This window comes from Lissotriton helveticus, chromosome 12 (genome assembly GCF_964261635.1).
Source record: "Lissotriton helveticus chromosome 12, aLisHel1.1, whole genome shotgun sequence".
NCBI classification, from domain to species: domain Eukaryota; kingdom Metazoa; phylum Chordata; class Amphibia; order Caudata; family Salamandridae; genus Lissotriton; species Lissotriton helveticus.
Window position 1 is genome coordinate 706,113,430 of NC_136073.1, and position 27,179 is coordinate 706,140,608.

General features: G+C 43.4%; 1 protein-coding gene across 1 annotated transcript in view; it reads left to right on the top strand.

Annotated features, from left to right (window-relative positions):
* Nucleotides 1-27,179, top strand: part of LOC144798101 (maestro heat-like repeat-containing protein family member 2A) — a 60,320-nt gene that overhangs the window by 12,700 nt on the left and 20,441 nt on the right. Inside the window, exons 6-14 of the mRNA XM_078668864.1 lie at nt 280-399; nt 2,738-2,845; nt 4,682-4,802; nt 6,907-6,947; nt 7,262-7,403; nt 10,311-10,363; nt 11,515-11,622; nt 21,922-22,041; nt 22,987-23,085. Coding sequence (XP_078524990.1) covers nt 280-399; nt 2,738-2,845; nt 4,682-4,802; nt 6,907-6,947; nt 7,262-7,403; nt 10,311-10,363; nt 11,515-11,622; nt 21,922-22,041; nt 22,987-23,085 — 912 coding nt within the window. The remainder of the gene's footprint in view (nt 1-279; nt 400-2,737; nt 2,846-4,681; nt 4,803-6,906; nt 6,948-7,261; nt 7,404-10,310; nt 10,364-11,514; nt 11,623-21,921; nt 22,042-22,986; nt 23,086-27,179) is intronic.

Genomic DNA, 27,179 nt, shown 5'->3' on the forward strand with positions numbered 1-27,179 from the left:
AGACACTCTGTAAAAACAGTTTAATTAAATTGACTCTAGTTTCATTCTCAGAGTGTCATAATAGCCCTTTTTGCAACATACTTTAAAAGGTTGTATCCAGGTACTGGCTTTCCACACATAACAATGTATATCTGTCTATTCTGTGGACAAAAGGAAGGAGAGAATGCATGTTTTTCTCACACTCCCTTGCTACTTTCTCACTAGAATGTGTGATTTTCTCCTATTCATACACCTAAAGGGTTTCTCACTAACCATGCTTACCTTTTTTCTCAATTACAGGTTATTCTTGCCACTTTAAGTTTAATGTCCAGTTTAACAGCCAAAGGTTTTTATGATGTGAATGGAAGAGCTGTGATGGATTATGTGCTTAAAAAAACCAGCCTCCTTATCAAAGAGCAGGTAAGTGGCAGATGTACATATTTGGGTAGTTGAATGTGTTAGGGAACAGCAACAGTAGTCAGCACACAAGAAATAAGTGGACCTTTTAGCCCCCTTGTGCCCCAATGTAGTTACTTTGCCATATAATATACATCGGCAGTGTCACATATTTGCCCCTGGTGGTGGAATATAGACCTCATGTCCCTCTCATTAGTTCCCATAGTCTCACCTTGACATTCTATGTTCTTCATTTGAGCTTGATGTTCCCTACTTGCACTCCAGTGCGTCTTTCTCCCTCCGTTACTTTTATAGGTGTCCCTTATCCATTTGTCTGCTTACATTTGCACCTGAAATTCAGCAGCTGCCCATCAGTGCCAACACTGTACATGCCTTTTCTTCATGTCTTGTTATTCCAGGGTGCCTATGATGTGAACCAAACCACTCAAGTGAATTTACTTATAGCTTTCACTTCAAGAGTCATTCTTCCAGTACACCCAATCTATGGTTTTTCCATTATTGTGAAAAGTTTAACCTAGTGTACCCTTACTATTGTGGGGTCTGAGTTAGTGATGTCAAATGCAAGTGGAGTCGTTGTCCCGAAGTTTAACTATTGCAGCTGGTTTGATTCAGACTGTGGCACTTCTGGCAATTTTATAACTTTTATCCTGCTCTTATGTTGTGCAAAATCATCCACTGTTGTGAACAACGAGTTTCAGAAAGTGGTCTGATAATATCCTTCAGTTATTCTCTTTCTCCTTCATTGCCCTCCTCTTCCACAGGCCTCATGTATGATTTTGTATTGGGCACTTCTTCTATTTCTTCGCTTTTCTTGGACCATCTCAAGTCCTTTGGGCACTTACAATTTGATCCTATCTCTAGTAGCTGGAGGAAACACCTGTCATCTGACTAGGGGCCAGGAATGGGTGTTGGATAAGTGCTCTTCACTGGTGCTTGTGGGGCTGCAGGTGATATGTGGCAGCATGGGCAATGGCAGGTGGCATGGTGTCTGAAAACTGCAGTATTCTTGGCTTTGTCAGTGTCTCTGGGAGAGTAGGCCACAGTGGTTTATGGTCTCACCAATTCCTCCATAACAGCAGGGGTGCCATGACCTTCTTGATCACTGTGAACCAGGTAGGACTTCCTCATGCTTGGCCAATGCATCCATGTTACAGAGTAGTTGTACCAAGATGCACAACTCAAGTCCATGCTCAGTAATATGTGTGAGGATTGGGCACCACTGATGACGTCTGGTATCCATCTCCTTGGGGCCTGACCATAATCCAGAGTGTCAGCAGTCCATGCTTAGTCTTACTCTTGGGTTCCCATTAAGCTCAACTAATAGATGAGCCAGACACTGTCCATAGTTTTTTTTACCACAGGCCAGAGGCCTGTCCTTATGTTGCATCGCATTGTAACAATGGTGCTTGAATACCTAGATCCCATCTTAGTAACCAGATGCACATGTTGACTGGCATGAGTGCAAAGAAATAAGATGCTCAGACACTGTGAGAATGGGACTAGCTCCATACACGTCTCAACAGCAGTGCTCCCATGCAGTACATAGGCCTACCACACAATCCAGCCTATGTGAGACAACTGGCCTTTAGACTTTGCCGGGGCTAACTGGGAAATTTCTTGGGTGATTGGGCAACAAGGCACATGGGCATTCAGCGAATGCACTGATAAGCTGTGTTTTTCACTGATAACACATTATCAAGTGGGCTCCTTTCTGTTACATACCCCGCTTTATCGTTGAAATGCCTAACAGGGCAAACTACCAAATCCTACACAAAGTAGCACAAACATACTTCAAATCAGTATTTCATATCAACACTGCCTCCCAAAAATGCAGTTCCTGGTTTTGTCTTATTGAGTGTAAGAAGTACCATAATGTAGCACATACTTCCCCATCAAGCAGCAAGGGGAGGGCTCATGGGGCATCACAATCTTTGTAGTGAGCAAGAGAGACTACCTTGTGGTGCCAGAGGTGCAATGTATCAGATGTAGTGCCCAGTGCATCAGAACCTTACATATTATAAGTGAGTCCACTGGAATTTTGACTGTATATGAATGCTATACACTTCTCCGCCAAATGACCATATACGTTTATTCTCTGTAGAGCGGAGCATGGGTGCATAACCTCATTTATACATTTTTATTTACATGTTTGTGGCTAGTGGTTTTAATTTCACATTTGAATTCAAGCCAAGAGGTTCTCGCTGTGCTTACAACCTTGATTTGAAAATTGTGATGTTTTCACTCTCAAATCTCTTGAACCTCCATGAGGAGAGAAAACACAGTGAAAATGATGTGAAAATATATGTTACTTTACTTCTCTTGCTTTTCCACATTTTCACAGGGCACTAGTCACATGGATCCTGATTCTGGTGTTGAAGAAGAGACCATCCACATCCAAATCTCTCAGCTCCTCAAGAAAATTGCATTACGCTATAAAAATACTGACGAGGTAAGTGAGAAGGATGTGAAATAAGGTGGGTCAATAAACCAGAAGTGTACAAAATATAAATTGCAGAATGTCCAAAGACTCCTCAATTCCCAGGTTATCTTCATTATCCTCTATCCTCTAACTCACATAATAGCATGTTTTAGTAAAGCTCTCTCTGCTGCATGTTTGTATGTGGGAAATATGCACATAGTAATCTGAACCATGAATTCATGTTTAAAATGCATTCCTTTTCCACCCAAGTCGTTACCATGATTTGCCTTCGGGAAAGCACTGGAATTTGGAATAGTATTTACTATTCCAACTCCAGTCTGAGCAACTGTAGGGAAAGATTTGGACTTAAAGTACAACATTAGTCCAACAACGCTTTCCTTCTGGGAAGTGGTTGTATTGGCTTGCTTGAAAAAGGAATGCATTGAAAAGATACATTAGGGCACGTACAGCAATTACGAGTCTTGCAGGGCAATGTGTTGGGATCTTAAATACCTTAAAAACATCTTGTCTTCCTGCCAGAAGCTGCCAGAAAGACAGTGGTCAAGTCTTTAATCATGTTTAGACTGTATTACTGCATTGTTCTGTATCTCGGAGTGTCACAGACATGATGAAGAAGACGACAGTGGGTGCAGAATATGGCAGCTTGGCTGCTATTTCATCTGCCTAGACACTCACCATCAGCCCCAGCTCTACCAATGGTGCTCTGGCTTCCGTTAAGGCATTGGGTATATTTCAAAGCCATGTGCTATTGTCGCAAGATTCTCAATCATAAAGGCCCGAAATATCTTCACCTCTGATCACACCTTATCTTCCTAAAAGAAATCTGAGATCAGCTGATGCCTCTCTTGCATCTATCCCCAGAATCAAAAGTGCTCACATTGGAGGCCATTTCTTCAACTACTGGCAGGCAAGATGTGGAACTCCCTACCACTTTGGCTTAGGCAAGAAAAATCTGAAATACGATATCGCAAGGATTTAAAAACATGTTTTTTCACGCTAACTTAGATTAGGGGAATTCATATTCTTACTCTGTATAATAGGACTGATACCCCAGTGCTGGGACACACATCTGACGCAGCTATGTGCTTTATAAATCTCATTATTATTATCATTATTAGTGGTTTGGACCAAGTTGTTAAGGCACAGCGTGATTTGAGACGCGATGTAAAGTCTGTTTCCTCTGCTGCAGGGATAGAGGTCTGCTGTCCCATGCAGTCCTCATTCCCAGCATTTCCAGCATTCATAGAAGATTGTCGAATCCTACCTCATTTTTTTTAATGAGGCAGGAGGTTTTCCAAATTATTCTAAATAGCCACTTTGAAACGAGATTGAATGGCACATCAGTCACATTGCAAAACATAGCTACTCAATCTGCATCTCCTATTTGCTACTTGCCCGATTATAAATCAAGAACCAATATTTCATATCAACAGGGTCGTTCATTCCCAGCCATAGCTTTACACACTCTGGCACATTTATAAAGATAGTTCTCTTTTGTGATTGTTATGAGGATAACAGCAGATAATGAGATAATTTACAAAGCAGCTCACTCACAGGGTTTTTGGAGAATAAATGTTGCACTCATTCTCTGCAAATAATTGCTCGGATATAGAATCACGGATTGTAGCATTGAACAGGGTTGGTGCTACATCAGTGTAATACCAGCAATCTGTCTTGGACCCCATCAGCAAGGAATGGTATCAGGAAGGGAATAATTCAAATATAGCCCCATCGCCAGAAGACCCACCAGAAACCCTCCCACCGGCTAGGACTGTTTATCTCTGGGAATGCAGCCTTATTAAATGCTAATGATACTAATAACACATTCGCTGCTCTTTCTTGCAGGGATTTTGGAAAGAGATTTTGAGCTACATGCTGGAAGATGACTATACTTCATCTGTGCCAGCACTGTGCCAGATGCTACTTGTTGTAGATAAGAAAGCAAGCATCAACTTTCATGAATGTGGTGAGTCTTAAGCATCCTACTCATTGACACAGTGGGATCTACCATTGAAGGTGGTTAATGCTTCCTCCTCCACTCCCCAGATCCCCTCTTACTTTGTCATGATCAGGCATGAGTTTAAGAACCAGTCCATTAGCTCAGGATGTGATGGTTGAGTTACTATAGAACGTGGGTGTCAATATTTCAAATAACATTTATTGCTCTCCTTTTAGAGATATATGTGTCTGTGCTGATGTTGCTGCTCGCTGTGAGCCTTATTCATAAGGAATTAACTAATTGCTGTGCCTCAAGCCATTTGGCTGTGCCACGCTGCGTTAATTCCGAAGCACTGGGATGCTTCATATCTACAAGGATATAATGGATCCCTTTGCTCTCCCAGTGCTGGTACCTAATTAGCTGCCATGCACCTATGAAGGTACCCTTGTACCATGGTGCAAGGGTGGCTGCATCACAGGGATGGTTGTTTTTGTGAAGTAAGGCATATCTTTATTTTTATGCAGTTAGGCATACCTTTGTGCACAAAAACAATCACAATAGGTAATTTCCTCTTCCTAAATGTGCTGCAGTATGCAGTATGCGTAGAAAGAGGTAAACAACGAGGCGAAATAAACATATTTGTTCTTGTTGCACCTCCCTATACCTCCCCCTGGGGAGGTGTAGCATTCTGACACATTTCCAGGTGTACTATTTCTTGTAAATCTGGAAATGCGGCAGAAGCCTTGGGTGTTGCGCAGGAAATCTCACAGCAAAACCCATGGCACAACTGTTCCACACAAAGTGTTGAGTGTAAAGGGGCCATATTTACAAGGGCAATAAAAGCCACGCAGGGTGGCTTTACCTGTCCTTGTAAATATGGAGCAGCAGGTTGCACTGCTGGTGTGTCTCAAAAAGTGATGCACAGGTGGCACAAGGGGCTTGTAAATAGTCCCTATATACTTTTTGTAGTTTGCCAGACATAAAGTGGCTTTCCTGTTTGTTTCAGCTCTTAGTCTGGTTAATGCAATGTACTAACTGTCCCAGGTTTCCACACACCATGAGGCTACTCAGGGCTCTAATGCTCCTCTTCAATCCTTGGAGTATTCTTGCTCTGCATGATGTTACTTCAGTCTAGTATGTTGATCATGCCCTGCTGGGCATGGTACCTATTTATGTGTTGTTACTTTTGCCGACCGCAACAGGGATGTATTTTATTTCTCCATGGAGTTACTTTTAGTTATGATATTTGTCTATGCAATGTTTCTGGTTCAACATTTTGGACTTCAACTCCATACTAAAATGCTAGTTATTGGCCCTCACTTGTAAGCAGGGATGCATGCTCAATGATGGTAAGTGAAAATAAATATTTTGACTGACTCCAAGGTTACGAAGGAGATTCGCATCTGGTGGTGAATACCTGTAATTGCTGTAATTCCAGGGAACCAATTAGCTCTCCCCACTCAACTTTCCAGTGGATGTGTTGATAAAGTGCAAGTGACCTGGTCAGATGGTATCATAGTCTATTTATTTGTCACTCATGTTAGGAGTCCTGAGCAGAATCAAACAGGCACAATATGTGCTCGTTCTTGCTTGCCCCAGGTCGTTAACCTTATTAGAAAATAGATATGCAAGAACATGTTCTGGAGTCCTCTTTTCTTCTGGGGTATCTGCTGTCAGAAAATGGCTCCCATTTTTCCATGGTCCTTCAGGATGTAAAGCACGTCCACGGCTCATGACGCATCCCCTCTTATCCCACTGGAGTCTTCTATCCCTCAATGAAAGCTGTAGCAGGAATCTGTGCATGGCAGCTTAGGTAGCTCCTCCTCCAGCTTTCATTCCTTGACAGCAACCACTAAGGGAGGGAGGAAGAGAATTGCAGCATAGGCTGTCAAGGTACTGTACACCCCTGGGCACTCCTTAGTGGTAAGGGTGCCTTTGCCAGTATTTGCAGGAATTTCAAAGAATCCTCATGACCGCTAGAGGCTCATTGAAATGCCACCCATCATCTTGTTTACAGGTACTACTGGGTGTCTTAAGTGTGTGTGTCAGCCATATGTCTTCCTTTGGCAAGTATTGCTCAGTAATTTATGGATTGAGTATGACATGTCTTCGTTCTTTTGTACCTAAACAGCTAAAGAAATTCCAATACACAGACTCTTCATAAGATTGCTGGTGAGTATCACATTCTACCCCCATCATATTCCACCAGATCCCTCCTCCCAAGTTGTTTGCTGCCATTTCTATGCAACCTACTAATAGAGATCTTAAATTCAACTCAGCTTTTATCCTTTTGAATTTGATGGTTTTATTTCCAGTAAATTGGTTATCAGTACCACATGCTACTTACATTGTACAGAAACAGCCAAAATGTGGTTGGTACTAAGTACTGCATAGAGAACAAGGTAGCATTTCCAGAAGTTTCAAAGGCTAGAGAATAGGAACTCATGAAAGAATCACTTTCTGAATTCTTTGTTGTGGGTTTTCAGGTAATTTCTTCATATCCTCGCTGGGATGTCGAAAGGGGAACTTCAGTCTTGGCTCTTCTCAAGCACCTGATTCCTGCAAATTACCCATTTCTAGCAAAACTCCTCAGAAGGAAGATCCCCCCGCTGATAACATATTTAGAAGGTGAGACGACTCCAAAGCATGAACCAGTGAGCACACAATTTAACAAGTATTAATGGCATTTCAAACAACCATTGACCAATGACAAAGCCATTAAGTCTGGTGTTGGCTGCTAGCTTTTAGACCTTGTCCACTCATGTTTTTTTCACGATTTTTATAAACTTGTATTGTGGGAGGTGATGCCAGGTACATACCAAGGTAAAAATACTGTTTTGGTCTCAAAAGGTCACATTCTTATTGTTGTCCCTGGAACTAAATGAAAATAATTTGTGTGTGGATGTGCTCCTTGTGAAAAAGCAGAACGCCATTGTTCACAGTAAAGTTAGCCAAAGTCAGAATTGGCCCATGATGTATGCTGTGGAGGACAGAAGAGAATGTGAATGATAGGACACGTTAGACCTGCAGATGAGGAGGTCTGGCTGAAGGCTTGTATAAGTAAGCAAAAAAAGAAATAGTCACAGTCTTTCTTTGTAGCTGGCCGATGCCGTACTCCAAACCGAATGAGGCAATAACAGAAACGGAGTCAGGTATCTTCTTGCAAGTTCTGGGTTACTTCCGCGTATAACAGAAAGGCAGTTGACACATTGGTTTGCCGAAAAAATCAGTTTAATGCAAAGCTTCTGCCATGAAGCGCTTCATCTGTCAGACTCAGCCTTGATCACATAAGAATGCGGCATCTTGATTCAGTTTTTTAAAGTACATATGTGCCAAAAAATTCCATAAACATAGAAAACAATATTTCTTCAGTATATCCAAGGTCAACATTATTTTAGAGCACTACCTGTTTTGGCACCTTTTCTTTTATTTCAATTGTGACTTATTGTAACAACTCAGTAGCACCAACTCTTCTAATGACTAAACTTGAAACAAATATCCCTGTTGGCCTCAATATAGAAGAGATTTTGCACACACATTTATAAACACCAAACGCTCTCTCTGCGTTTGTATTAGAAGTAGGTATTAGTCAGGGTATATGGTAGGTTAGATTAGTCTACACGGGCATAACATTGTTTGTGTGATGACTAAGGATGAACAGGGTATTTCACAGCAATTAATATGAAAGAAAATGTTAGAACTCTGGTTCAACCATATGTTGCAGTTAAAAGTAATGTTTAAAATGTTGCATAATTGAATCCTACTATGTGAGAAGTTCACATGGAGGAATATTTAGAAAAGTTGGTGATATTATGTTGTTAATAAATTGATTGATACATATACTCTGTAAGGTTAGACACCCTTGTTTTCTGAAAAACAAGATTTGTATTTCAGCCTGTGTAGCAGATATCATGCGGAAGTGTTTTATTGTGTTTTTAAGGTATAATTAATTGCAAATTATAATGTCACTTATGTGAATTAGTCGGGTAGTTCCTACAAATCTATAAAGGATCTCTACGTTTTAGACAACATAAACTAAGGGATTGGTGTCCAGACTGATTCCAGACACCCCCAAAGGATATGTTAGTATGTAGACCAGCTAGCTCACAGTGCCACTAAAAGCCCCACAACCTTACCAAGGAGAGAATAGTTTCTGGCAACTATCGAACATGAGAACCCTGACCCTCAGGGATCATGGAAACAGTACGATACTTTTTTCTTGGTCACTTGTGCTCACTTTATCTCAGAGAGATACACAGACTAAATGGTGGGGGCGTTTTCAATAAGTATTTATTGAACCAGAGTCATTCTAGCATAAAATACATGTGCTGCAACAACCACGAGACAGAAACAGATATAGACGATTACAAGCACCAATAGAGTAAATACAAAGTAGAAATCTACCATGGTGCTAAAATAGTGAATATATGCAGACACATAAATACATGAAGTCAATAGTGCGTACTCCTACGATGCATACCCTAACTAGATGTACCTAAGTGTACCTAGCATGTATGTTGGTGTATAGCCAAGAACCTCCTAGGAAAGAGCAAACCCCAATACCTGATGTGAGAAAGCAAAGGACCCCATCTTGGTCTTGAGTGGACAACCCACAAGTAAGGTCAGACAACTGCTAACTGGAGTGTCTGCATGCAGGGACTTCAGCGTCTCGTGTCAGCATGTCAGCATAGAATCTTTTTCTCCTCCGGCTTGCCCAGCAAAGATGTTCTACTTATATACCTGAAAGGTACCATCAGGGGTTCTACCTAGATGTGCCATGGTACTGTGGGCATGTCAGCCAAGGATGACGATAGTGGTGACTCTTATACAGAGTTATTATGCACAAGATTGTAATCCTGCTGTGATACTAAGAATCCTCATGCATAATAAATTAGGCCAGTTTTTTTTAAAAACTACACAACATTTATGCAGCACCTAACTAGGTAAAAGGTCAGGGCCAGAACTGTTATGTAGAGCAAGGTAGGACAAATGTCGGTAAAAGCTTGTGCGACTACCTAGGACTATATTGGGGTACATTTGGGTATTATAGCAAATTAAGAAGTGTTATAAAATATTTTGGTCTTTGATATAATAAAGGAATATTTTTCTATGTGTATGTAATTTTAGAGCGCATGTGCTCTTTTTTACTCTGAACCACAACGGCGATCCCCTATGTGATCAAGGCTTCATCTGACGGCTGAAATGCTTATTGGCAGTAGCTCTGTAATGAACTGTTTTTCTGCAAACAAGTGGTGTGGTGACCTTTCTGTTATATAAGAAAGGAAACCAGAATATATAAACCTAAAATTACAACCAGATATAAGGAGCTAAGAGTGACATCAAGGGCACATGAACAACTAATGACCTTGAACTCAATTCCAAGGACAGGCTGAGCCAGCAAACACATTTTGCACACTTTGAATTGTGTGAATCTACTTCTGCTAGTGCTTGGTATGTAAGCACATTGCCTTTGAAATGTTGCTTGCTATTCACTTTTACTTACATATATTTCTTTTTTACCAACTACTATTTCAGCTTCCACGGAAAGAAACTTTGACTTGGCAAAGTGGAAATGCACGCTTGTTTCAGTAAGGATGAATTGCTAATGAATGTCACACATGACGCTTGTCTCTTTGTTTTCCAAAGCCACTCATTCAGCGTGAATATATACAGATATTAAATTCACCCCATCATAGTGCTGTTCTGCTATGAGGTTGCAATATTCTCACCATATCCCTATTATTTCTATGGATTATGATCGTTACTATGATGTTGATTATGATTGGGCACAGAGGGGGAGCAGCTGTACTCGGTACATAACATTTCCCTAATATGCAATATTTACCAGAAGCATTAAAAACCTTATGGGCCCAAGTTGACATTCATAAAACTGGAAATTGCATGCTTACGACACCTAGTCCTACATGTATCAGAGTTTATCTGCATGTTTTACCCAGGTAAATTACAGGCTCTACAGTGATCATTGCATTACTCATAAATCTGACTGTTGTTGCACAGGGCTACAAACGTAGCCCCTTACTGGTAATTGTTTCCTCTGACTCTTTTTTATCCCCCAGGATAATCCTAATAGCACAACGTTCTTCTTTCCCTGGACTGTCACACTATCACTCTTCCCACTGCATTCCACATTATCAGTAAATTCATATTCTGCAATCGGACTGGCACATGATCCATGCTCCCTATCTTCATTTGAATTGTCACTCTGTCACTGTATGTTTTGCCAGGCCATCACACTCCACTGAGCTTCTATTGTGCTCCTGAGATGCAATTGTATGTTCCTTGTGTTCAGTCTTCACCCTTGTTAACACGAAATTTACAGTCTGCCCCCTTGCTGGATACCCAAAATGTTTTTGCATTCTGCTTCTAAGTATGTGATATTGTTGCATAGTCCCAATGTGTTTTCTGTCTGGATGGCTGCACTGTTGCTCTTTTCACAATAATTTGTGGGCAGCATGGTTTTGTTGCATGTGTTTCTGTGTAAATCACGGCCACTGTCAAGGCCTCCTGTTTCTTCTGAGCACTGATATCACACCACACTATTTAAGCATTGCTATATGTGTTCTCTGGTTCTCTGTCCAAATATAATTTCGTCATTACAGAGGTTGTTAGCTGAAGTTTGTATACCCTTATCTTCTCAAAATCACTGCAGACGTCACCCGTGGATACTGCATTTACGTTTCTATTACTGCATTAAAGTCTCTCACTGTTTTCCTTGCAGTTCCTGGGGACTATCCTAAAACAAGCCCCATACAGAGAATGGCATGTCTCTTTCATGGAAGAACTCACCGAACAGATTGACAGTTTTGCCCATCATGTGAATGAGGAGGTTAGTGCTCTCAAGGGTCAGTGTTGAACCATTGGGGAAGTCAATTTAACACAAAGTCGGAGAAGGGTAGAACTGTGTATCCTATTAGTAAAGGTAATTTTTATAATATGGGTACACAGCATTGGGCTTAGCCTGTTGGGAAAATCAGGTGTGGTTCTCCCACTCCCTGGAAGGACTGACCTACTAAGAAGCAGATGGAGATGAACTCCCTGAGGTAATCCTCTCCACTTGAATCAATAAAAGCCACAACATTTCAGGGCTATACTCATTTCCCTAATGGATCTCCTTTAGCCAATAGGTAGTCTTCATGTTAGAGCCAATCCCCATTCAGGGGATGTGAGGCCATATTCATGCAAAAAGCAGTGGAGATATTGTTCCCATCAAAAAAGCAAAGAAGAAAGGAAGGCGGGCAAAGAAGGGGGAGTCTTAAGGATTATTTCTTGGTGCCCTCACACATCACTGAGGATGTAATGCTTCATAGTGGGCTTGCTTCTCATAGGTCCAGCGCTATAATGCCCTACGGGCCCCACGAAGGGTCACTTTAGGGGAAATCTTTTTATTTTTGCTGTCTGATGAGAAGTGCTTGTGTAAGGGCATTTTGAATGTGAGGGGTGGAGTAAATGTGTACAGTGAAGTAAAGGGATACTAAAACTATCTAAGAGATACCGAACTGAACTGTAATGTGATGGTTCCCTTGGTAGGATTGAAAAAATATAATTTGGTGGGGCTAAAACAGGGGCGTGATGTACCCAAGTAGACTAAATCTGTGAGTGTGGTCAGGTTTCGATGGCCTAAAAAGGTTCCACAATGATTCGTCAGGACCAAAAATATGGGGGATAGTCCAACCCCACACCTAAGACATGATATGCTGCTAAGGTATTCCTGTAGAAGAAAATACCTGGTTCAAAATGTTTAGAATTGATCATCTAACCTAGAAAATAAATGAAAAAATAAAGAATACACTCAGTAAACAAATGTTTTGTATGTTTGGTTCAATGTGTCACCAGAATCGATTTTCTAACTCACTGTATCATAGTGTCTCTAAAGGTAGACATGCACATGCTATTTTTGGCGCTGACCAGTCACCACAAGTGAAAGAAGTGAAAAACACACAATTACATATAATATAACAGAATAAGCAAGTGAACATACATGGAACAGACAAAATAAACCAATCTGTGTTTGTGTTACTCAGCGTATCATAACTGATTGGTTGTCCTCCATTGTGAGTGACGGGTCTTACCCTTTGGATCAATTAATTATGCCCTATAGGTCAAAAGCAGAGGGTAGTGCTCAGCTGCTGACAGTGGAAAGAGCTATGATGGTCAGTAAAAAGAAACAGTAAATCAAGGGGACCCAAATGACTTAGTGTTAAAAGAAAAAGAAAAAGTTTTCAAGAGAAGCAACCATACTCACATGGTTTCTGCACGGAGAGCACAAGAGACCTACCCTCCTTTGCTCGCCTGGCTCGAGACTGAGCAGAGGAGAAGACCTGTCATTGAAGGTACGGGCAATTGGTGCGATTGTCCTCAGGTGTGGTGTGGGCAGAAGCTGGAAGGAGTGATGACCTAGTGGACAATGAGGAGAGGAGAGGAGGGGAGGGGCGAGCTTGAGCCAAAAGGAGTGAGCTTCTCACGTGCTGATGTAACAGAGGTATCATGCCTCAGTGGCGCCTACCTCAGAGTGTGCAGTGGTTAAAAGCTGGGCATCCCGAAGTCATCCATGGTTTTTGTAAGGTGGCCTCTAAGTAGTAAACTAAGACAGTTGAATGTTTTGTTAATCAAGGGGAATGGTAAGAGAAAAGTATAGTAAACCTAAGTACTCTTGCATATACAGTGATGGAGAGCAAATCAGGTGCACATAACTCCTATCGATCCCTCATGGTGGAATCTAGGCATATTGGTATCTGTGTTCATGTTGGAAATCTAGGCCACCTCATGTAATAAGTAACACGAGGCGGCCAAGTGGTCTATTCCCAATGGATTAGGATGCTTGGTGAACACTATTGGGAAATGTCAAATGAGGAGAAGAGGAAAGAGAAGAGGTAGGCTGGAGCCAATAGGAGCAAACCCCTCATGTGCTTGTGTAGCAAAAGTATCATCTCTCCGTGGTGGACATCTTGGAGTGTGTAGCGGTCAAATGCAGGCTGACCAAAGTTGTCAATGGTATTAGTAAGGCGGCTTCTGATGGATACAACTGCCAGTGGATTCCTCACCTTCTAAATATCCCCCTGCGTCAGCAACGTTCGGAAAATTCTTTGTAGCTCGCCGGCGTGGACGACGTTACAGGAACGCACGACATCGCAGGCGGCTCCGCTGACGTCACCGACTCCATAAGAGGACTACGCCGGCATGATGACATCAGTTCCCTTTTTTCCACGTCGTCGGCGCAAACGGTTTCGGGGAACCTCTGTAGCTGTTAGTAACTTTGTTACTGTTTTTCTCTGTTTGGGGTCTTCTTGCTTCTTTGTTTCTCGCTGAAGATGTCGTCTAAGAAGACCGGGTTCGAGCCATGTGGGGAGTGCGGCAAGATGATGTCGATTACGGACCCGCGCGAGGATTGTATCTGGTGCCTGAGTTCGGACCACGATGTCAAAGGCTGTTCTTCGTGTAAGAAGATGAACCCGAAGGCTCTTCGAGAGAGGCAAGCAAAACTTCTGGTGGCGAAGTTGAAAGGTAGAAAGGAGAAGAAGACTTCGAGATCGCGTTCGAGTAGGGCGAGGTCGAAGTCGAGGTCGAGGTCGAGGTGCCGCACGGCGTCGCCTTCGAGGTAGTCATCTGGTCATGCTTCGAGGTCAACGAAGAAGAAGCATAAGAATCGAAGGCATGGATCTCGACATCACTCCGGTAAGGACTCAGTCTCCTTCACCTGGTGTTCCAGAAGGTGAGGCTTTGCCCTTGGAGTCGCCAGTGCGTTCTCCGGCATCGGATCCCTCTCCGCGCCGTCCCCGGCTCAAGAGGAAGAAGAGGCTCCATTACTTGAGGGCTCTATGACTCCAGTCCATCCGCCTGTGGAAGAGGAGGCGAATCTGGAACCTCCGAGAGAGCATCCTGTGGGTCCTTACCCACCCTTCCCAGCTCCAGGTCAAGACCCTACCTCGTTTTTAAACGCAATGTATGGAGCCTACTCGAGAGCTTTGTACCCCCTTCGGGTCCCATGGGTCCATTGGCATATAAGTTAGTAGTTCCCCACTCCTATGCTCCAGCTCCTTTTGCCATTTATGCCGGTGCCGGCTCCGCCTTGGCATTTCTCTGCGCCTCCGAGGTCGTCAACGCTGATTCCATCGTCGCCGGCTCCGACTCGACCTCGTGAGCAGCGACCTGGGCTTCCGGATCCGATCTTGACGCCGGCGCCGGCTCCGTCGGAGTCGGTCACGGATCCGACGGCGCAACTCTTGAAGGAGAGATCGAGGTGAGAAGCTCAGCGCCTTATAGAGGAGCAAAGATTTAGAGAGGCTGAGGCTGAGGTGGAAGAAGGTGAGCTTCAGGAGGACTATTTTGATGATTTGAGGGATGCTACTGGTTTGGAGCTTTCCCCTGAATGAGAGCTGTCCTCTGTATCTGATGCCCCTTCAAAGGACATTGCACCATACCATGTGGTCATCAAAAAAGCTGCAGAATTTTTAAATTTGACTTTGCCTACAGCTGAATACAAGTCTAATGTTTTGACTGAGGTCCTCCATTCCCCATCTTCAGTTGTGGAACCATTGCTTCCTTTTAATGAGGCTTTGACTGAGCCTATATTGGAGGTTTGGAACAGGCCTCTTACAGCTCCTGCCGTGGCTAAGGGTGTTGCAAGGAGGTATAGGGTAGCACCTGGTGATCCTGAGTTTCTATCCTCGCATCCTTTGCCTGAAAGTCTGGTTATACAGGCAGCCTGTTCGAAGAAGACTGTTGGTGCTTTCCCTCAAGTGCCTGGGGATAAGGAGTCCAAGAAACAGGATCAGACTGCGAAGAAGATTTTCTCTTCAGCAAGTATGGCTCTAAAATCGACCAATGCCAAATGTCTCTTGGGGAGCTATACACATGCCCTGATGGACTCTGTATGGCAGTTGGCTCCTAAAATTCCTGAGGACAGCAGGAAGGATTTTAATGAGGTGTTTGCCAATACACAGGCGGCTGCATGTCAAGTGATTCAAAGTGGTCTTGACACTGCTGATTCAGTTGCTCACAATATGGGAACTTCTGTTGCCTTGTTGGATTTGCCATTTGATGGTGCTGGACTATTTGGCAAAAAATCTGATGCAGCTTTGGAAAGATTTAAGGACAGTAGGGCTACTGCCAGATCTTTGGGGCTGCAGTCCAGAGGCTCTGCGACTAAGAGGTATAGAGGTTTTGGACGTTTGTCCTTTCGTCCCTACCGTCAAACTCAACAGCAGCAGCAACAGCAAAATCCTACAGGGGCAAACAAAGAGCTCGTCCTCGAGGACGTCAAGCCTCCGCCTCCTCTTCCCAACCCCGTTCACCATCAGCAAAGCACCCCTAGATCCGCCATTCCGGATCATGCGGGTCCTGTAGGGGGTCGGCTTACCCATTTTCTATGGGATTGGGAATCGGTTACATCAGATCTTTGGGTTCTCAATCTTGTAGAGAATGGGTATGCTCTTCCCTTTCGGGAATTTCCTTCAGATTACCCTCCTTGCCAAGGATTTTGCTCAGAGGACCACCTACTTCTCCTGCAGGAGGAAGTCCTGTCACTATTACGAAAGGGTGCGATAGAGGTGGTTCCGGAGCAGGAAAGGGGTCAGGGATGCTACTCCCGGTATTTCCTGATTCCAAAGAAGGGTGGCAGACTTCGTCCAATCTTGGATCTTAGGATATTGAACCTTTACCTGAAAAAGGAGAAGTTCAAGATGCTCACCCTTGCTCAGGTTCTCCAGGCACTGCTGGAAGAGGACTGAATGGTGTCGATCGACTTGCAGGATGCTTATTTCCATATTCCTATCCTGAAGTCACACAGAAAGTATCTCCTTTTCACGGTGGGATCGCAACATTACCAGTTTGCGGTCCTTCCGTTTGGTCTTACTACTGCACCTCGAGTTTTCACCAAGGTGATGGCTGTGGTGGCAGCACATCTCAGAAGGTCGGGGAAACCTGTATTCCCGTATCTGGACGATTGGTTGATCAAAGCAGAATCTCCAGAGACAGTGCTCCATCATCTGCAAGTCACAACTCAGTTGTTGTACAGGTTGGGTTTTTTAATAAATGTACCCAAATCTTACCTGGTGCCCTCCCAGCGCTACCTGTTCATAGGTGCGGTACTGGACACAACTGTATATCGAGCATTCCCTCCACCTCAAAGGATTCTCGACATACATATCACAATGGAGCGGTTGTTCCAGTCCTGAAGGTTCTTTGCCTGCTCGGTCTGATGCCTTCCTGCATTCTGTTGGTCAACCATGCACGCTGGCACATGAGGGCACTCCAGTGGTGTCTCCGCAGGCAGTGGTATCAGCACAACGGAGATCTCAGGGAGTCTGTGAGGATCTCCAGAGAAGCTGCAATGGATGTATTTTGGTGGAGCATGGAAGGCAATCTGTCTCAAGGAAAGCCTTTCCATCTACCTCCATCGGTTGCCACGGTGATAACGGATGCATCCACTCTAGGGTGGGGTGCTCATCTGGCGGATCTGGAGATCAAGGGTCATTGGTCTCCAGAGGAAAGGTTGCTTTACATCAACCTTCTAGAGTTGCGGGCGATACGTCTAGCACTCAAGGCCTTTCTCCCTTCCCTTCGCGGGTGGTCGGTTCAAGTCCTGACGGACAACACCACCGCGATGTGGTATGAAAACAAACAGGGAGGAGTGGGGTCGCAGTGCCTCTGCAGAGAGGCTCTGCGTCTCTGGTCCTGGGGTCAGGACCATCAGATTTGTCTGATGGCAATTCATCTGGCCAGAGTTCTGAACGTGCGTGTAGACAGTCTCAGTCGGCAGTTCTCGGCCGACAATGAGTGGAGGCTTCATCCAGAGGAAGTTTGTCACGTCTTTCGGATGTGGGGAACTCCTCAGGTGGACCTGTTCGCCACTCACGAGAATGCTCACTGCCCGTCATTCAGCAGTCTCCAGTATCCGATGCAGGGAGCTTTGGGGGACGCGTTTCAATTGAGTTGGAGCTCCCAACTCCTTTACGTGTTTCCTCTCATACCCTTGATTCCTCGGGTACTGAGAAAGATTCGCCAAGACCGGGCCCTAGTCATATTGATCACCCCGGATTGGCCAAGAAGGGTGTGGTACACAGATCTTTTCCACCTCTCCTCGTGCCCGCCGCTCCGTCTCCCTCTCAGGGTAGATCTCCTCTCTCAGATGGAGGGGCAGGTTCTACACCCCCACCTCCAGACCTTACACATTCATGCCTGGAGATTGAACGGGGCAACCTGAATTCCTTTTCTCTCCCACATGATGTGGCGGATGTCATTCTATCGGCCAGACGTGACTCCACCAAGTCTATCTATTCTTATAGGTGGTCTCGGTTTGTTTCCTGGTGTGGGGAGAAATCCATCGATCCTTTGAGGGCTCGTTTATCAGCTATACTTCAATTTGCTCTTTCTTTAGCGCAGCAAGGGTTTGCTGTTGCTACAGTCAAAGGTTATCTTTCGGCTTTGTCGGCATTTCTCTGCCTGCCGGATCAGCCGTCCTTATTTAAGTCTCCTGTTATTTTAAGATTTCTAAAGGGCCTTACGAATAAATTTCCTCCTACTCCCTTTATTGTACTTCAATGGGACTTTAATCTGGTGCTTACTGCTTACAGGGTTCTCCTTTCGAACCTTTGCACAAGTGTCCCTTGAGACTTTTGTCTTTTAAGACGGTCTTCCTGGTTGCTATTACCTCGGCAAGGAGGGTAAGTGAGCTTCAATCTCATAGTTTGAAGCCCCCATTCTTGACTATCCATGCTGAACGAATGGTTCTTAGGATCAGAGCTGCTTTTCTGCCTAAGGTGGTAACTCCCTTCCATCTAGGACAGTCTATTACCCTTCCTACCTTCTATCCTCCCCCTCACCCTTCCAAGGAGGAGGAACGGCTTCACCGCCTGGACCCTAAGAGGGCGGTGAGCTTTTATCTTGATAAGACAAAGGACTATCGAGTGGATGACCAGTTGTTTGTTGGATTTGCTGGCTGTAGAAAAGGAAGAGCTGTGCACAAGCGCACATTTTCGAGATGGATTATTCTATGCATCAAGATCTGCTACGCCCTGGCTGGTAAGGAACCTCCAGAGGGCATAAGAGCTCACTCTACTAGAGCAAAGTCATCAACATCTGCTTTGTCTAGGGGTGTTCCTGTAGAGGACATTTGTAGAGAGGCAACTTGGGCCTCCCTGCACACTTTCGCAAAGCATTACTGCTTGGATACCGAAGTGAGGAGGGACGGCCACTTTGCGCTTTCTGTCCTTCAGGACTTTCTGGTATAGAGGAGTGGACACCCTCCTCCGGGAGTGGGGACTGCTGTGGGAATCTATTCACAAGGTGAGGAATCCACTGGCAGATGTATCCATCAGAAGAACAAGTTACTTACCTTCGGTAACGCTATTTCTGGTGAATACAGCATCTGCCTTTGGATTCCACACATGCCCACCCGCCTCCCCGTTGTCCACTCTTCTATACCTGAATTTCTGGTAATGTTTTTTTAATGTATACATGTTATCCTCAAAGGAAGTGTGTTCTTGTACATGATTTACTATGTTATATTCACACTTGACTAGTTTGTACTGTGTATACTGTGTATATATCTATTGTTGTTGGTTCGTCCGTGTGCCTCGAAGGCACGGAAAAAAGGGCGGAACTGATGTCATCACGCCAGCGTAGGCCTATTATGGAGTCGGTGATGTCAGCGGAGCCACGCGTGATGTCGTGCGTTCCTGTGACGCCGTCCACGCCGGCAAGCTACAAAGAATTTTCCGAACGTTGCTGACGCAGGGGGATATTCACAAGGTGAGGAATCCACAGGCAGATACTGTATCCTCCAGAAAAAGCGTTACTGAAGGTAAGTAACTTGTTCATCTCAAACAGTAGACTAAGACAGTTAAATGGTTTCTTATTGGAGGGTACCACCTCATTGGTATCAACAGAATCATTTGTGTTACTGAAGAAGAGACCAATGCCAAGTCGCAAAATGCTTATCATAAGCACTGCTTAGTGTGGTGTCTGGGACTCCATAGCCGGGCATTCCATATGTGACATGGTGTCCCATGTATGAAGAAAATGTCAATCCAGCCATAGTAAGAGAGTATCTGATTTCACAGGGGACTGAATTACACCTCGCACTAGAGGATTTCATCTTTCAAACCTTTGCTGTTGGTGGAGAGGCATAAAATCCACCCTTGCTCCATTCTGAAAAGATTTAAAGGGCTCCATGAATTAATAGCTTCCAAAATTATCTGCCGGAGGTCATCTGGAGAGTGGTTGGAGTTGGAAAACTGATGGCACATTTTTGTAGTGCTGTGTCTGCAGCATATGTTGCTCCAGTGCTCCATTATTCTTGGTTCGATAGCGCTCGAGGTCATTCCCCCGTAATGAAGGCCACAAAGGCAGGTGATCAGGTAAACACAGTTTTTTGTACTGCAGTTACTGTGACTTTTCTGTTTCCAGGCGAATTGGGGACCCACCCTGACCTCTTAGGAATGTTTAGTCAGTGGGCATACCCCGTAGGACCCACAGGGATAGTGCCCTGTGACAGGTGGTAAGGTCCAAAAGGTGTTCTGCATGTGGGACTGTTGAATATGAGGTCTGGTGTTTACCAGGAGGTCCTTCAGTTTCTGGGTACACTTAAAAGCGAATCATGGCTCTGGAATCTCAAGGGGCCCAGTGCGTCATCACTCCTTCCCACGGTCGCATGCACCCCACCCAAGGACAATCACTACAATTACCTGCACCTTAAAAGACGGGTCTTCTCCCCTGCTCAGTCTCAATCCAGATGAACAGAGGATGGTAGGTCTCCTGCGCTCTCTGCACAGAAACCACATGAGTATGGTTGCATCTCTTGAAAACTCTCTGTTTTTCTTTTTTTTCTCACCCTAAGGCATTTTGGTCCCCTTGACTTGCTGTTTCTTTATGTTGACTATCATTGTTCTTTCCACAGTTAGCAGATGAGTGCTACACTCTGCTTTTGACCTATGGGTCACTGATCCAAAGGGTAAGACCCTTCACTCACTCCTGAGGACAACTTGTGATACACTGTGTCACATCAACACAGATTGGTTTTATGTTGTCTGTTACCTGTATGTCCACTTGCCTGTTCTGTTATATTGCATGTTCTAGTGTGTTTTTTACTTCCTTCCCATTGTGGTGACTGATCAGCCATAACAATAGCATGCACATACAGTGTCCCGGAAAAGCGATCCTGGAGACACATTGGCCCATACATGCAAAACATTTGTTTAATGTGTGTTTTCTTCATTTTCTCAATTTTTTTCTAAGTTGGACGATCAATTTTAAACTTTTTGAACAAAGGTATTTTCTTTTAGGGGATTACCTACACTTTATATCACATCTTAGATATGGGGTAGGGTTAGCTCTCCCTTTTTTAGGTCCTGAAGAAGTGGTACAGATACTTTTTGGGCCAACAGGCAAGAAACATGTTGACCTGACCACATTCACAGATTTAGGCTACTTGGATACATTACCTCCCTGTAGTCGCCCGTACCTAATTATGTTTTTTTTAAACCTGCCAAGGAAACCATCAGTTTAAAGTCCAGTTGAATACCTCTTTTTAGTCTCTCTTCATTTCACTATACACATTCACTCAACCTCACACATTCAAAACGCCCTCACACTGGCACTTTCATCAGATGGAAAAAATAAAAAGATCTCTGCTAAAGCGACCCTTCGTGGGGCCCATAGGGCATTGCATTGCCAGCCCTATGAAGAACACCCTTGATGATGAGACATTGCATGCTCATGGATTTGTGAAGGCACCAAGAAAAAATCCTTAGGATTCCCCTTTCTTTGTTCACCTTTCTTTCTACTTTGCTTTCTGAAAGGAGCAGTATTTCCACTGGTTTCTGCATTAGCACTTTCAGGGCCTATGTACTGTACCTTCATTGGCTCACATTACCCCTCACTTCCTTGTTTTGAGTCATATTCAGGGCCATATACAAATCTCTACAATGTCCAGAAAATATAACTATACTATACATAAGATAACAAACATTTCACTCAACTTATTAGGTGCTATTTGAAAGTGGGAGACAAATATGTGTGTAGAGTGAATCAAAGATGAATACTCCAATATAAGTAAGACTTTCATAGAGTGAGCAGGAGATGCTGTTTATTCTTAACTCAGACTGTCTTTAATTCACTCCCATATTAGGGTTTTATTTTCCAGTGCCTTGGTAAGTGCATGGCCAGCTGTGATGATACTGCACTGATCTTACCCTTCCTTCGAAGCATGTTCGAATCTACTTGGTTCATCGCTACGCCTTACCATGCAGTAAGTATCAAGTGCGTTTCTTACAATTATCATAGCTTTATTTCCCTAGGGTATTTCACCCTGTACGACCACAACAAAAACAAGTTGAGAAGGTAGTCATATGGGGCTGTGGAGCCTCTGGATGTACATTGTGTAGGTTTGTAACTTCATTCATAGAGCTTGATGGTAAATTATTGATGACTGGTGAAACATTCCTCACTCAGTACTTCCTCTCACCCAAAAGTGTGATGTTGTACTCCGTGCATAGCCAAATTATAGTATAGTGAAACCCCTCTACAGAGTAGATGAGGACTAAGTTAGCAGAAACTAAATGTAGAGCTCCTTTTTTCAGGTGACTAATAATGCATTTCATCAGGGATAGTTAGGAGCCTCTTTAGGTGATCTCTCTTGATAGAAGCCAGTGTTTGAACAAGATAAATCAAGTTTAATCAATGTAGCAGATAAAGCGGTGAAAGACATAAAGCTATGTGAAGGCTTTGAAATTACTCTCTCAGAAAGGCCTTCAAAATAGACAACAGTAGACATGAGGAAGAAAGGATAAGCATCCCTTCTAAAGAAATCACACTCCTTTGTTGTAAAGAAGGCTTGTGTATTGAATTGTCCTTGCAGTTCCTTTATGTGAAACACCAGAGAGAACAAAGTGACAGAAAACAAATAGTGACGAAACTCTCATCTTATTGTCCAAAGATGCTTTTTAAGTAGCATGGTAAAGGCCCTCCAGCATAGCTGTATAAAGGTATCCTTAAATCATGCTTTCAGGCCACTGAATATATTTGCTTTACTAGTTGACAATCATTCACCAATACCAGCTGTAAACACTGAATGTGAAATCAAGAACCAGCTTTATCCTTTCTTTCTAACATGAAATCTCTTGTACTAAATGTCTGTGTTTGGTTAATGTCTATTGTCTCCCTGAGGCTGTGAGTTGTCTTTCCTTATTTACAGGGCATAGTAATCGGTTTCCAAACATGTGCCAAGGTTCATCCTTTCGCATGCCGGCAGGTACTTGAAGCATACAAGGGTTGTCTTTCTGATATTGAGCTGGTAAGAACCATGCATCTCTTTCTGTCTCATATTTCAAACTTTCCTCAGCAGCGGCGGTTCACATTTATTAAATGTATTTTACAATTAGATAAAAGTTTACGAGAAAGAAAAGCTAAAATATGTCTAAAGACGTAATTCTGAAAACAAAACGGTATCAAATAAATGGCCAGTGCAGCTTCCATTCCTCATGTGTATATAACATTTGTTGAAGAAATTTAGAAATTTGTTTAGAAAATTTATTTTGAAGGGGCTTATGATACCAAATGCAACAATCTATTAAATTTACCATAAAACAAGTCATTCAACCTTTACTTTCTCCTTTGAGTTACTCATGACTTCAGAAGTAATAGAGCACCAACGGAAATGCCAACCTCCAAGACAACTTACATTTAGGAATGTGGGTGTACAATACAAGACCGGGTCTAAGACCAGGCCCTGGACTCAAGGGTGGAGTGGTACTCGATATCCAACAACTGGCCTGGGTAAAGGCTGGGCTCTGTATCTACAGAATACAGTTACATTGAGGAAAGGTATGCGGCTGAGTCCATATTATATAGCACACAGCATTACTGTGTTCTAAACTCCTACTGAAATAGTGACTGGCCCGGGCCAGGAGGCAACCGGCACCAGCACTGGTGAGTTGTGTTACAGGACTACCTCTCCTCTCTGAGGATGGGCTTTCATGAGGCCAATGTGAGCAACCCACCCTGACACATGGGTAAGGCAGTGTGATTGCGTTGTAGGGGCAGAGAACCACACATATCCACTATGCCTAGGACAAGGCCAGGGAGGATCATTGTATTTGGGGGCTGGGTGACACTGAGGCCAGGGTTGATTTAGGCAGCCAGGTAAGGCAATATTCTCTGGATCATTGGTTTTGCAGGGCATTTTCTTCGTGGCGTTCCTGCCGCCTTTGAGGTTGTGTGTGTGTGTGTGTGTGTGTGTGAATAAGAGTTAGGGTAAGGGCAATGGTACACATTAAAGTTAGGTGTAGAGTTAATGTAAGCATAAAGGATAGAGATTGACTTCAGGTTGCGTATATTGTGCCAGTTAAGGAACAGTTCTTGTTTAATGTTAGTCTTAGGGATAACTTTATGGCTAGAGATGAAGTATGGGCATGATACAGGGTTAGGGTAAAGAATTTTGTTCAGCATACTTAGCTGGAATTAACTAGGTTCAGGTCTATGAAAAGTGGTGGGTATATTATCCTCCTAGTGTTAGGGGGTTTGGGTTTCGGTTATAGTACATAATAGTAATAGGCAAGTGATAGTGATAGCATTATGGTTAGGCATAGGATTTTGGATTTGTGTACCTTACAATAAGAATAAAATCCTATAAAATCATTTTCAGATACTTATACTGTCGTGTATTTCTATAGGTTCTGAATCGATCCCCCTATTCCTGACCCTATTCTGGTTAAACTACCTAGCTAGTTAACTAACAGTCAGCCCATGAGGCAAGAAAACCCCCATGATGCAGATACCGTTATCTGACGCAGTCACACTACGGCACAGGAACGTGTTATCTGATTAGGTCATAACGCTTGAGATCTAATTAGACAAGCGACATTCCTCCAGCCCCTGATAAGGCATACGACGTTCTCATAACAAATCAAACCTATGACAACCTGGATAATCCGTGCGGCCATTGTTTTGATTTCACAGAGAACTTTAGTAAAGAATGTGCTAACGAGCAAGTCGTATGACATCTTTATTGACGTACCTATGTCCATCCTTACGTCAATCCCGGCACCTTTAAGGTATAAATATTGCCGACCTTGCCCTATGCAAACACACGCGTGGTGACAAGACGGAGCAGCCATACTTGCCGAAGCCGAGAGCAGAAGCAGACCCCGCTGGCAGCAGCCCCGCCTTCCTGACGCGCTGAGAGACGCGCTGCTATCTCAAGCCGAGAGACCCAGCACCGGCGCTTCCGGGTAGCCCTCGCAGGCAGCCTGGAATATCGAGAGCAGAGAAAGAGATACCATTCCTCATTCATTCTAAATTCCAGGTACAGAACTGAATAACCCCTCACAGAGAATTCTTTAGTTATTCACTTGGCAAAAACAAACTTAACTTAAACTGTAACTTTCTATTCCCGCCCACGCATTAGACTTAGGTCAGGTACACGGGGTAGGCGTATTTAGAAACACCAGTTGAGTACGTTTAGTCAAATGTATATGTGTATGTAAATATATTTTAATCATTTTAAACATCATATGGCTCAGAAACCATATCAATGTTTTTACAGTATTATTTTATACTATTGCTTCTAATTTATGCACTTTACTTAACTATAAGTATTGCAATAATATCGATCCATTTCTCTTGTACGAGAAAAGAGACTGATCAATAAATAACATCTTTTATTGAACACGCCCGTCTCTTCCTTTTCTCTACATTCTGATGAGACTAAGAATGCACGTACTGACTGAGTAAAATAATTGCCTTGTGCTCACACGACTCTCGAGATTGACTCTTGATTAGGGGAGAGCAAAGTTGTCATGTTCTATGGTTGTCAGAAACTAAATCCCTTCTTGTCTAATCAGGGAAGTTAATCCTTCCTTGAACATTCGAGAAAGTTTCTAGCGAACTCTGAGCTTAGCTGGCAAACCCAAAAATTAAGTCTAGTATCGACAGTAGTAGACCTAGTTAACGTCTGGCCTAGGCCTTTACTGCTGTAGGTACTATTCCAATGCGCAGAGCCTATTGGGAAAATAGGAACTACACTACAATACAGCATTAACATTTGAAATATTAGTTTCTCACTTTTCTTTTTGTATTTTTTTCCTCAATATTTAATTTCTAAATTTTAACCTAAATACCACTGGCAGGGGACAAGTGTCTTTTGAGCAGACAGGTGCATGAGGTAGTGCTGCCCAAAAGTTCTTTGACACCATAATTAAACTTGAAGTGAATTATTTATGTCGCCTGCGCCATCACAATTGTCTAGCACAGAAAAAGAATGGTGTTTAAACTTTATCATAACCAACAGCCATTAGACATCCCTCACTTATTTCACAGTACATTGCGTACCAGGGCAAGTGGAAGCTGCACTCAAATAAATGCGCCAATAGCTATGACAAAAAATGTGTTTGTTAAGGCATGAAACCTATGAGCTGCACCCTTTAAATGAAATAAAAATAAGCTGTATAAGTTTATAAATGATATTAAGTGTGATGGATCGATATCTGAAATGTAGGTTTTCGTTTGAAGTTTAGCAGTGCCCAGAAGCTGCATGAAGTCGTCACTAGATGGATGAAATTACTTTTTCCGACAGGTTAAAGATCCGCTTTCTGGCAAAGCTCTTAACTTACAAAAGTGGTTACTTCATAGGTCTTTGCTCTAGACAGCGCGTGTGCGCTGCTCTAACCAGCCTGCCCATAGGCTTCCCTTTAGCTGCCCCAATCGTCACTCCATTCGTCCGTGGCATGAATACATCATGCCTCTTCCTGTATTGAACCTCTGAAAGCACCAGCCAATTACTTATGTGTTAACACAGTGGCCATTTTAGGTACTCATTTTGGGAATACTTTTTCCATTGGTTAGAACTACTGTGCACGGTGGTTACAGGTGCACTCTCTCGTTGATCTTGGAAATGCTTGTTTTTTTATTGTTATTTTGTGCTTTTATCTCAACACATTATTGGCTCAGGTTTGTTTTCCGTTTGTGGTGTTTCCGTTGTTCAGCAGGTGCCCCTTTATGGCCGCTGCTTCATTGATCTAAGGGGTATCGCAAAGAAATTGGAATTTCAACAGCACAATGCCTGTCGTGTAAAAAGCAGTTTTTCTGTAGTGAGGGCATAATTCTGACAATGCCCAATGCTGTGTTGGCTAAAACAGCGCTTCTAAGTTGTGAAAATCAAATAGGAGCGCTCAGTCAGATCACATTGGAAGCAAGCCTGCCTATAGGACCTGTCAGTAAGATCATAGATGGGACCAAGGAAGATGTGAAAACATGGGGTACACGCTGCATAGGGCTGCAGTCTTCTCTGCAGGTTTCGTTCTCACCCAGCAGAAACATTCAGTTTACTCGTATACTTTCTTTCTGCTCTCCTCCTTCTGACTCTGCGCACATGTTCATGTTTAACAGCCT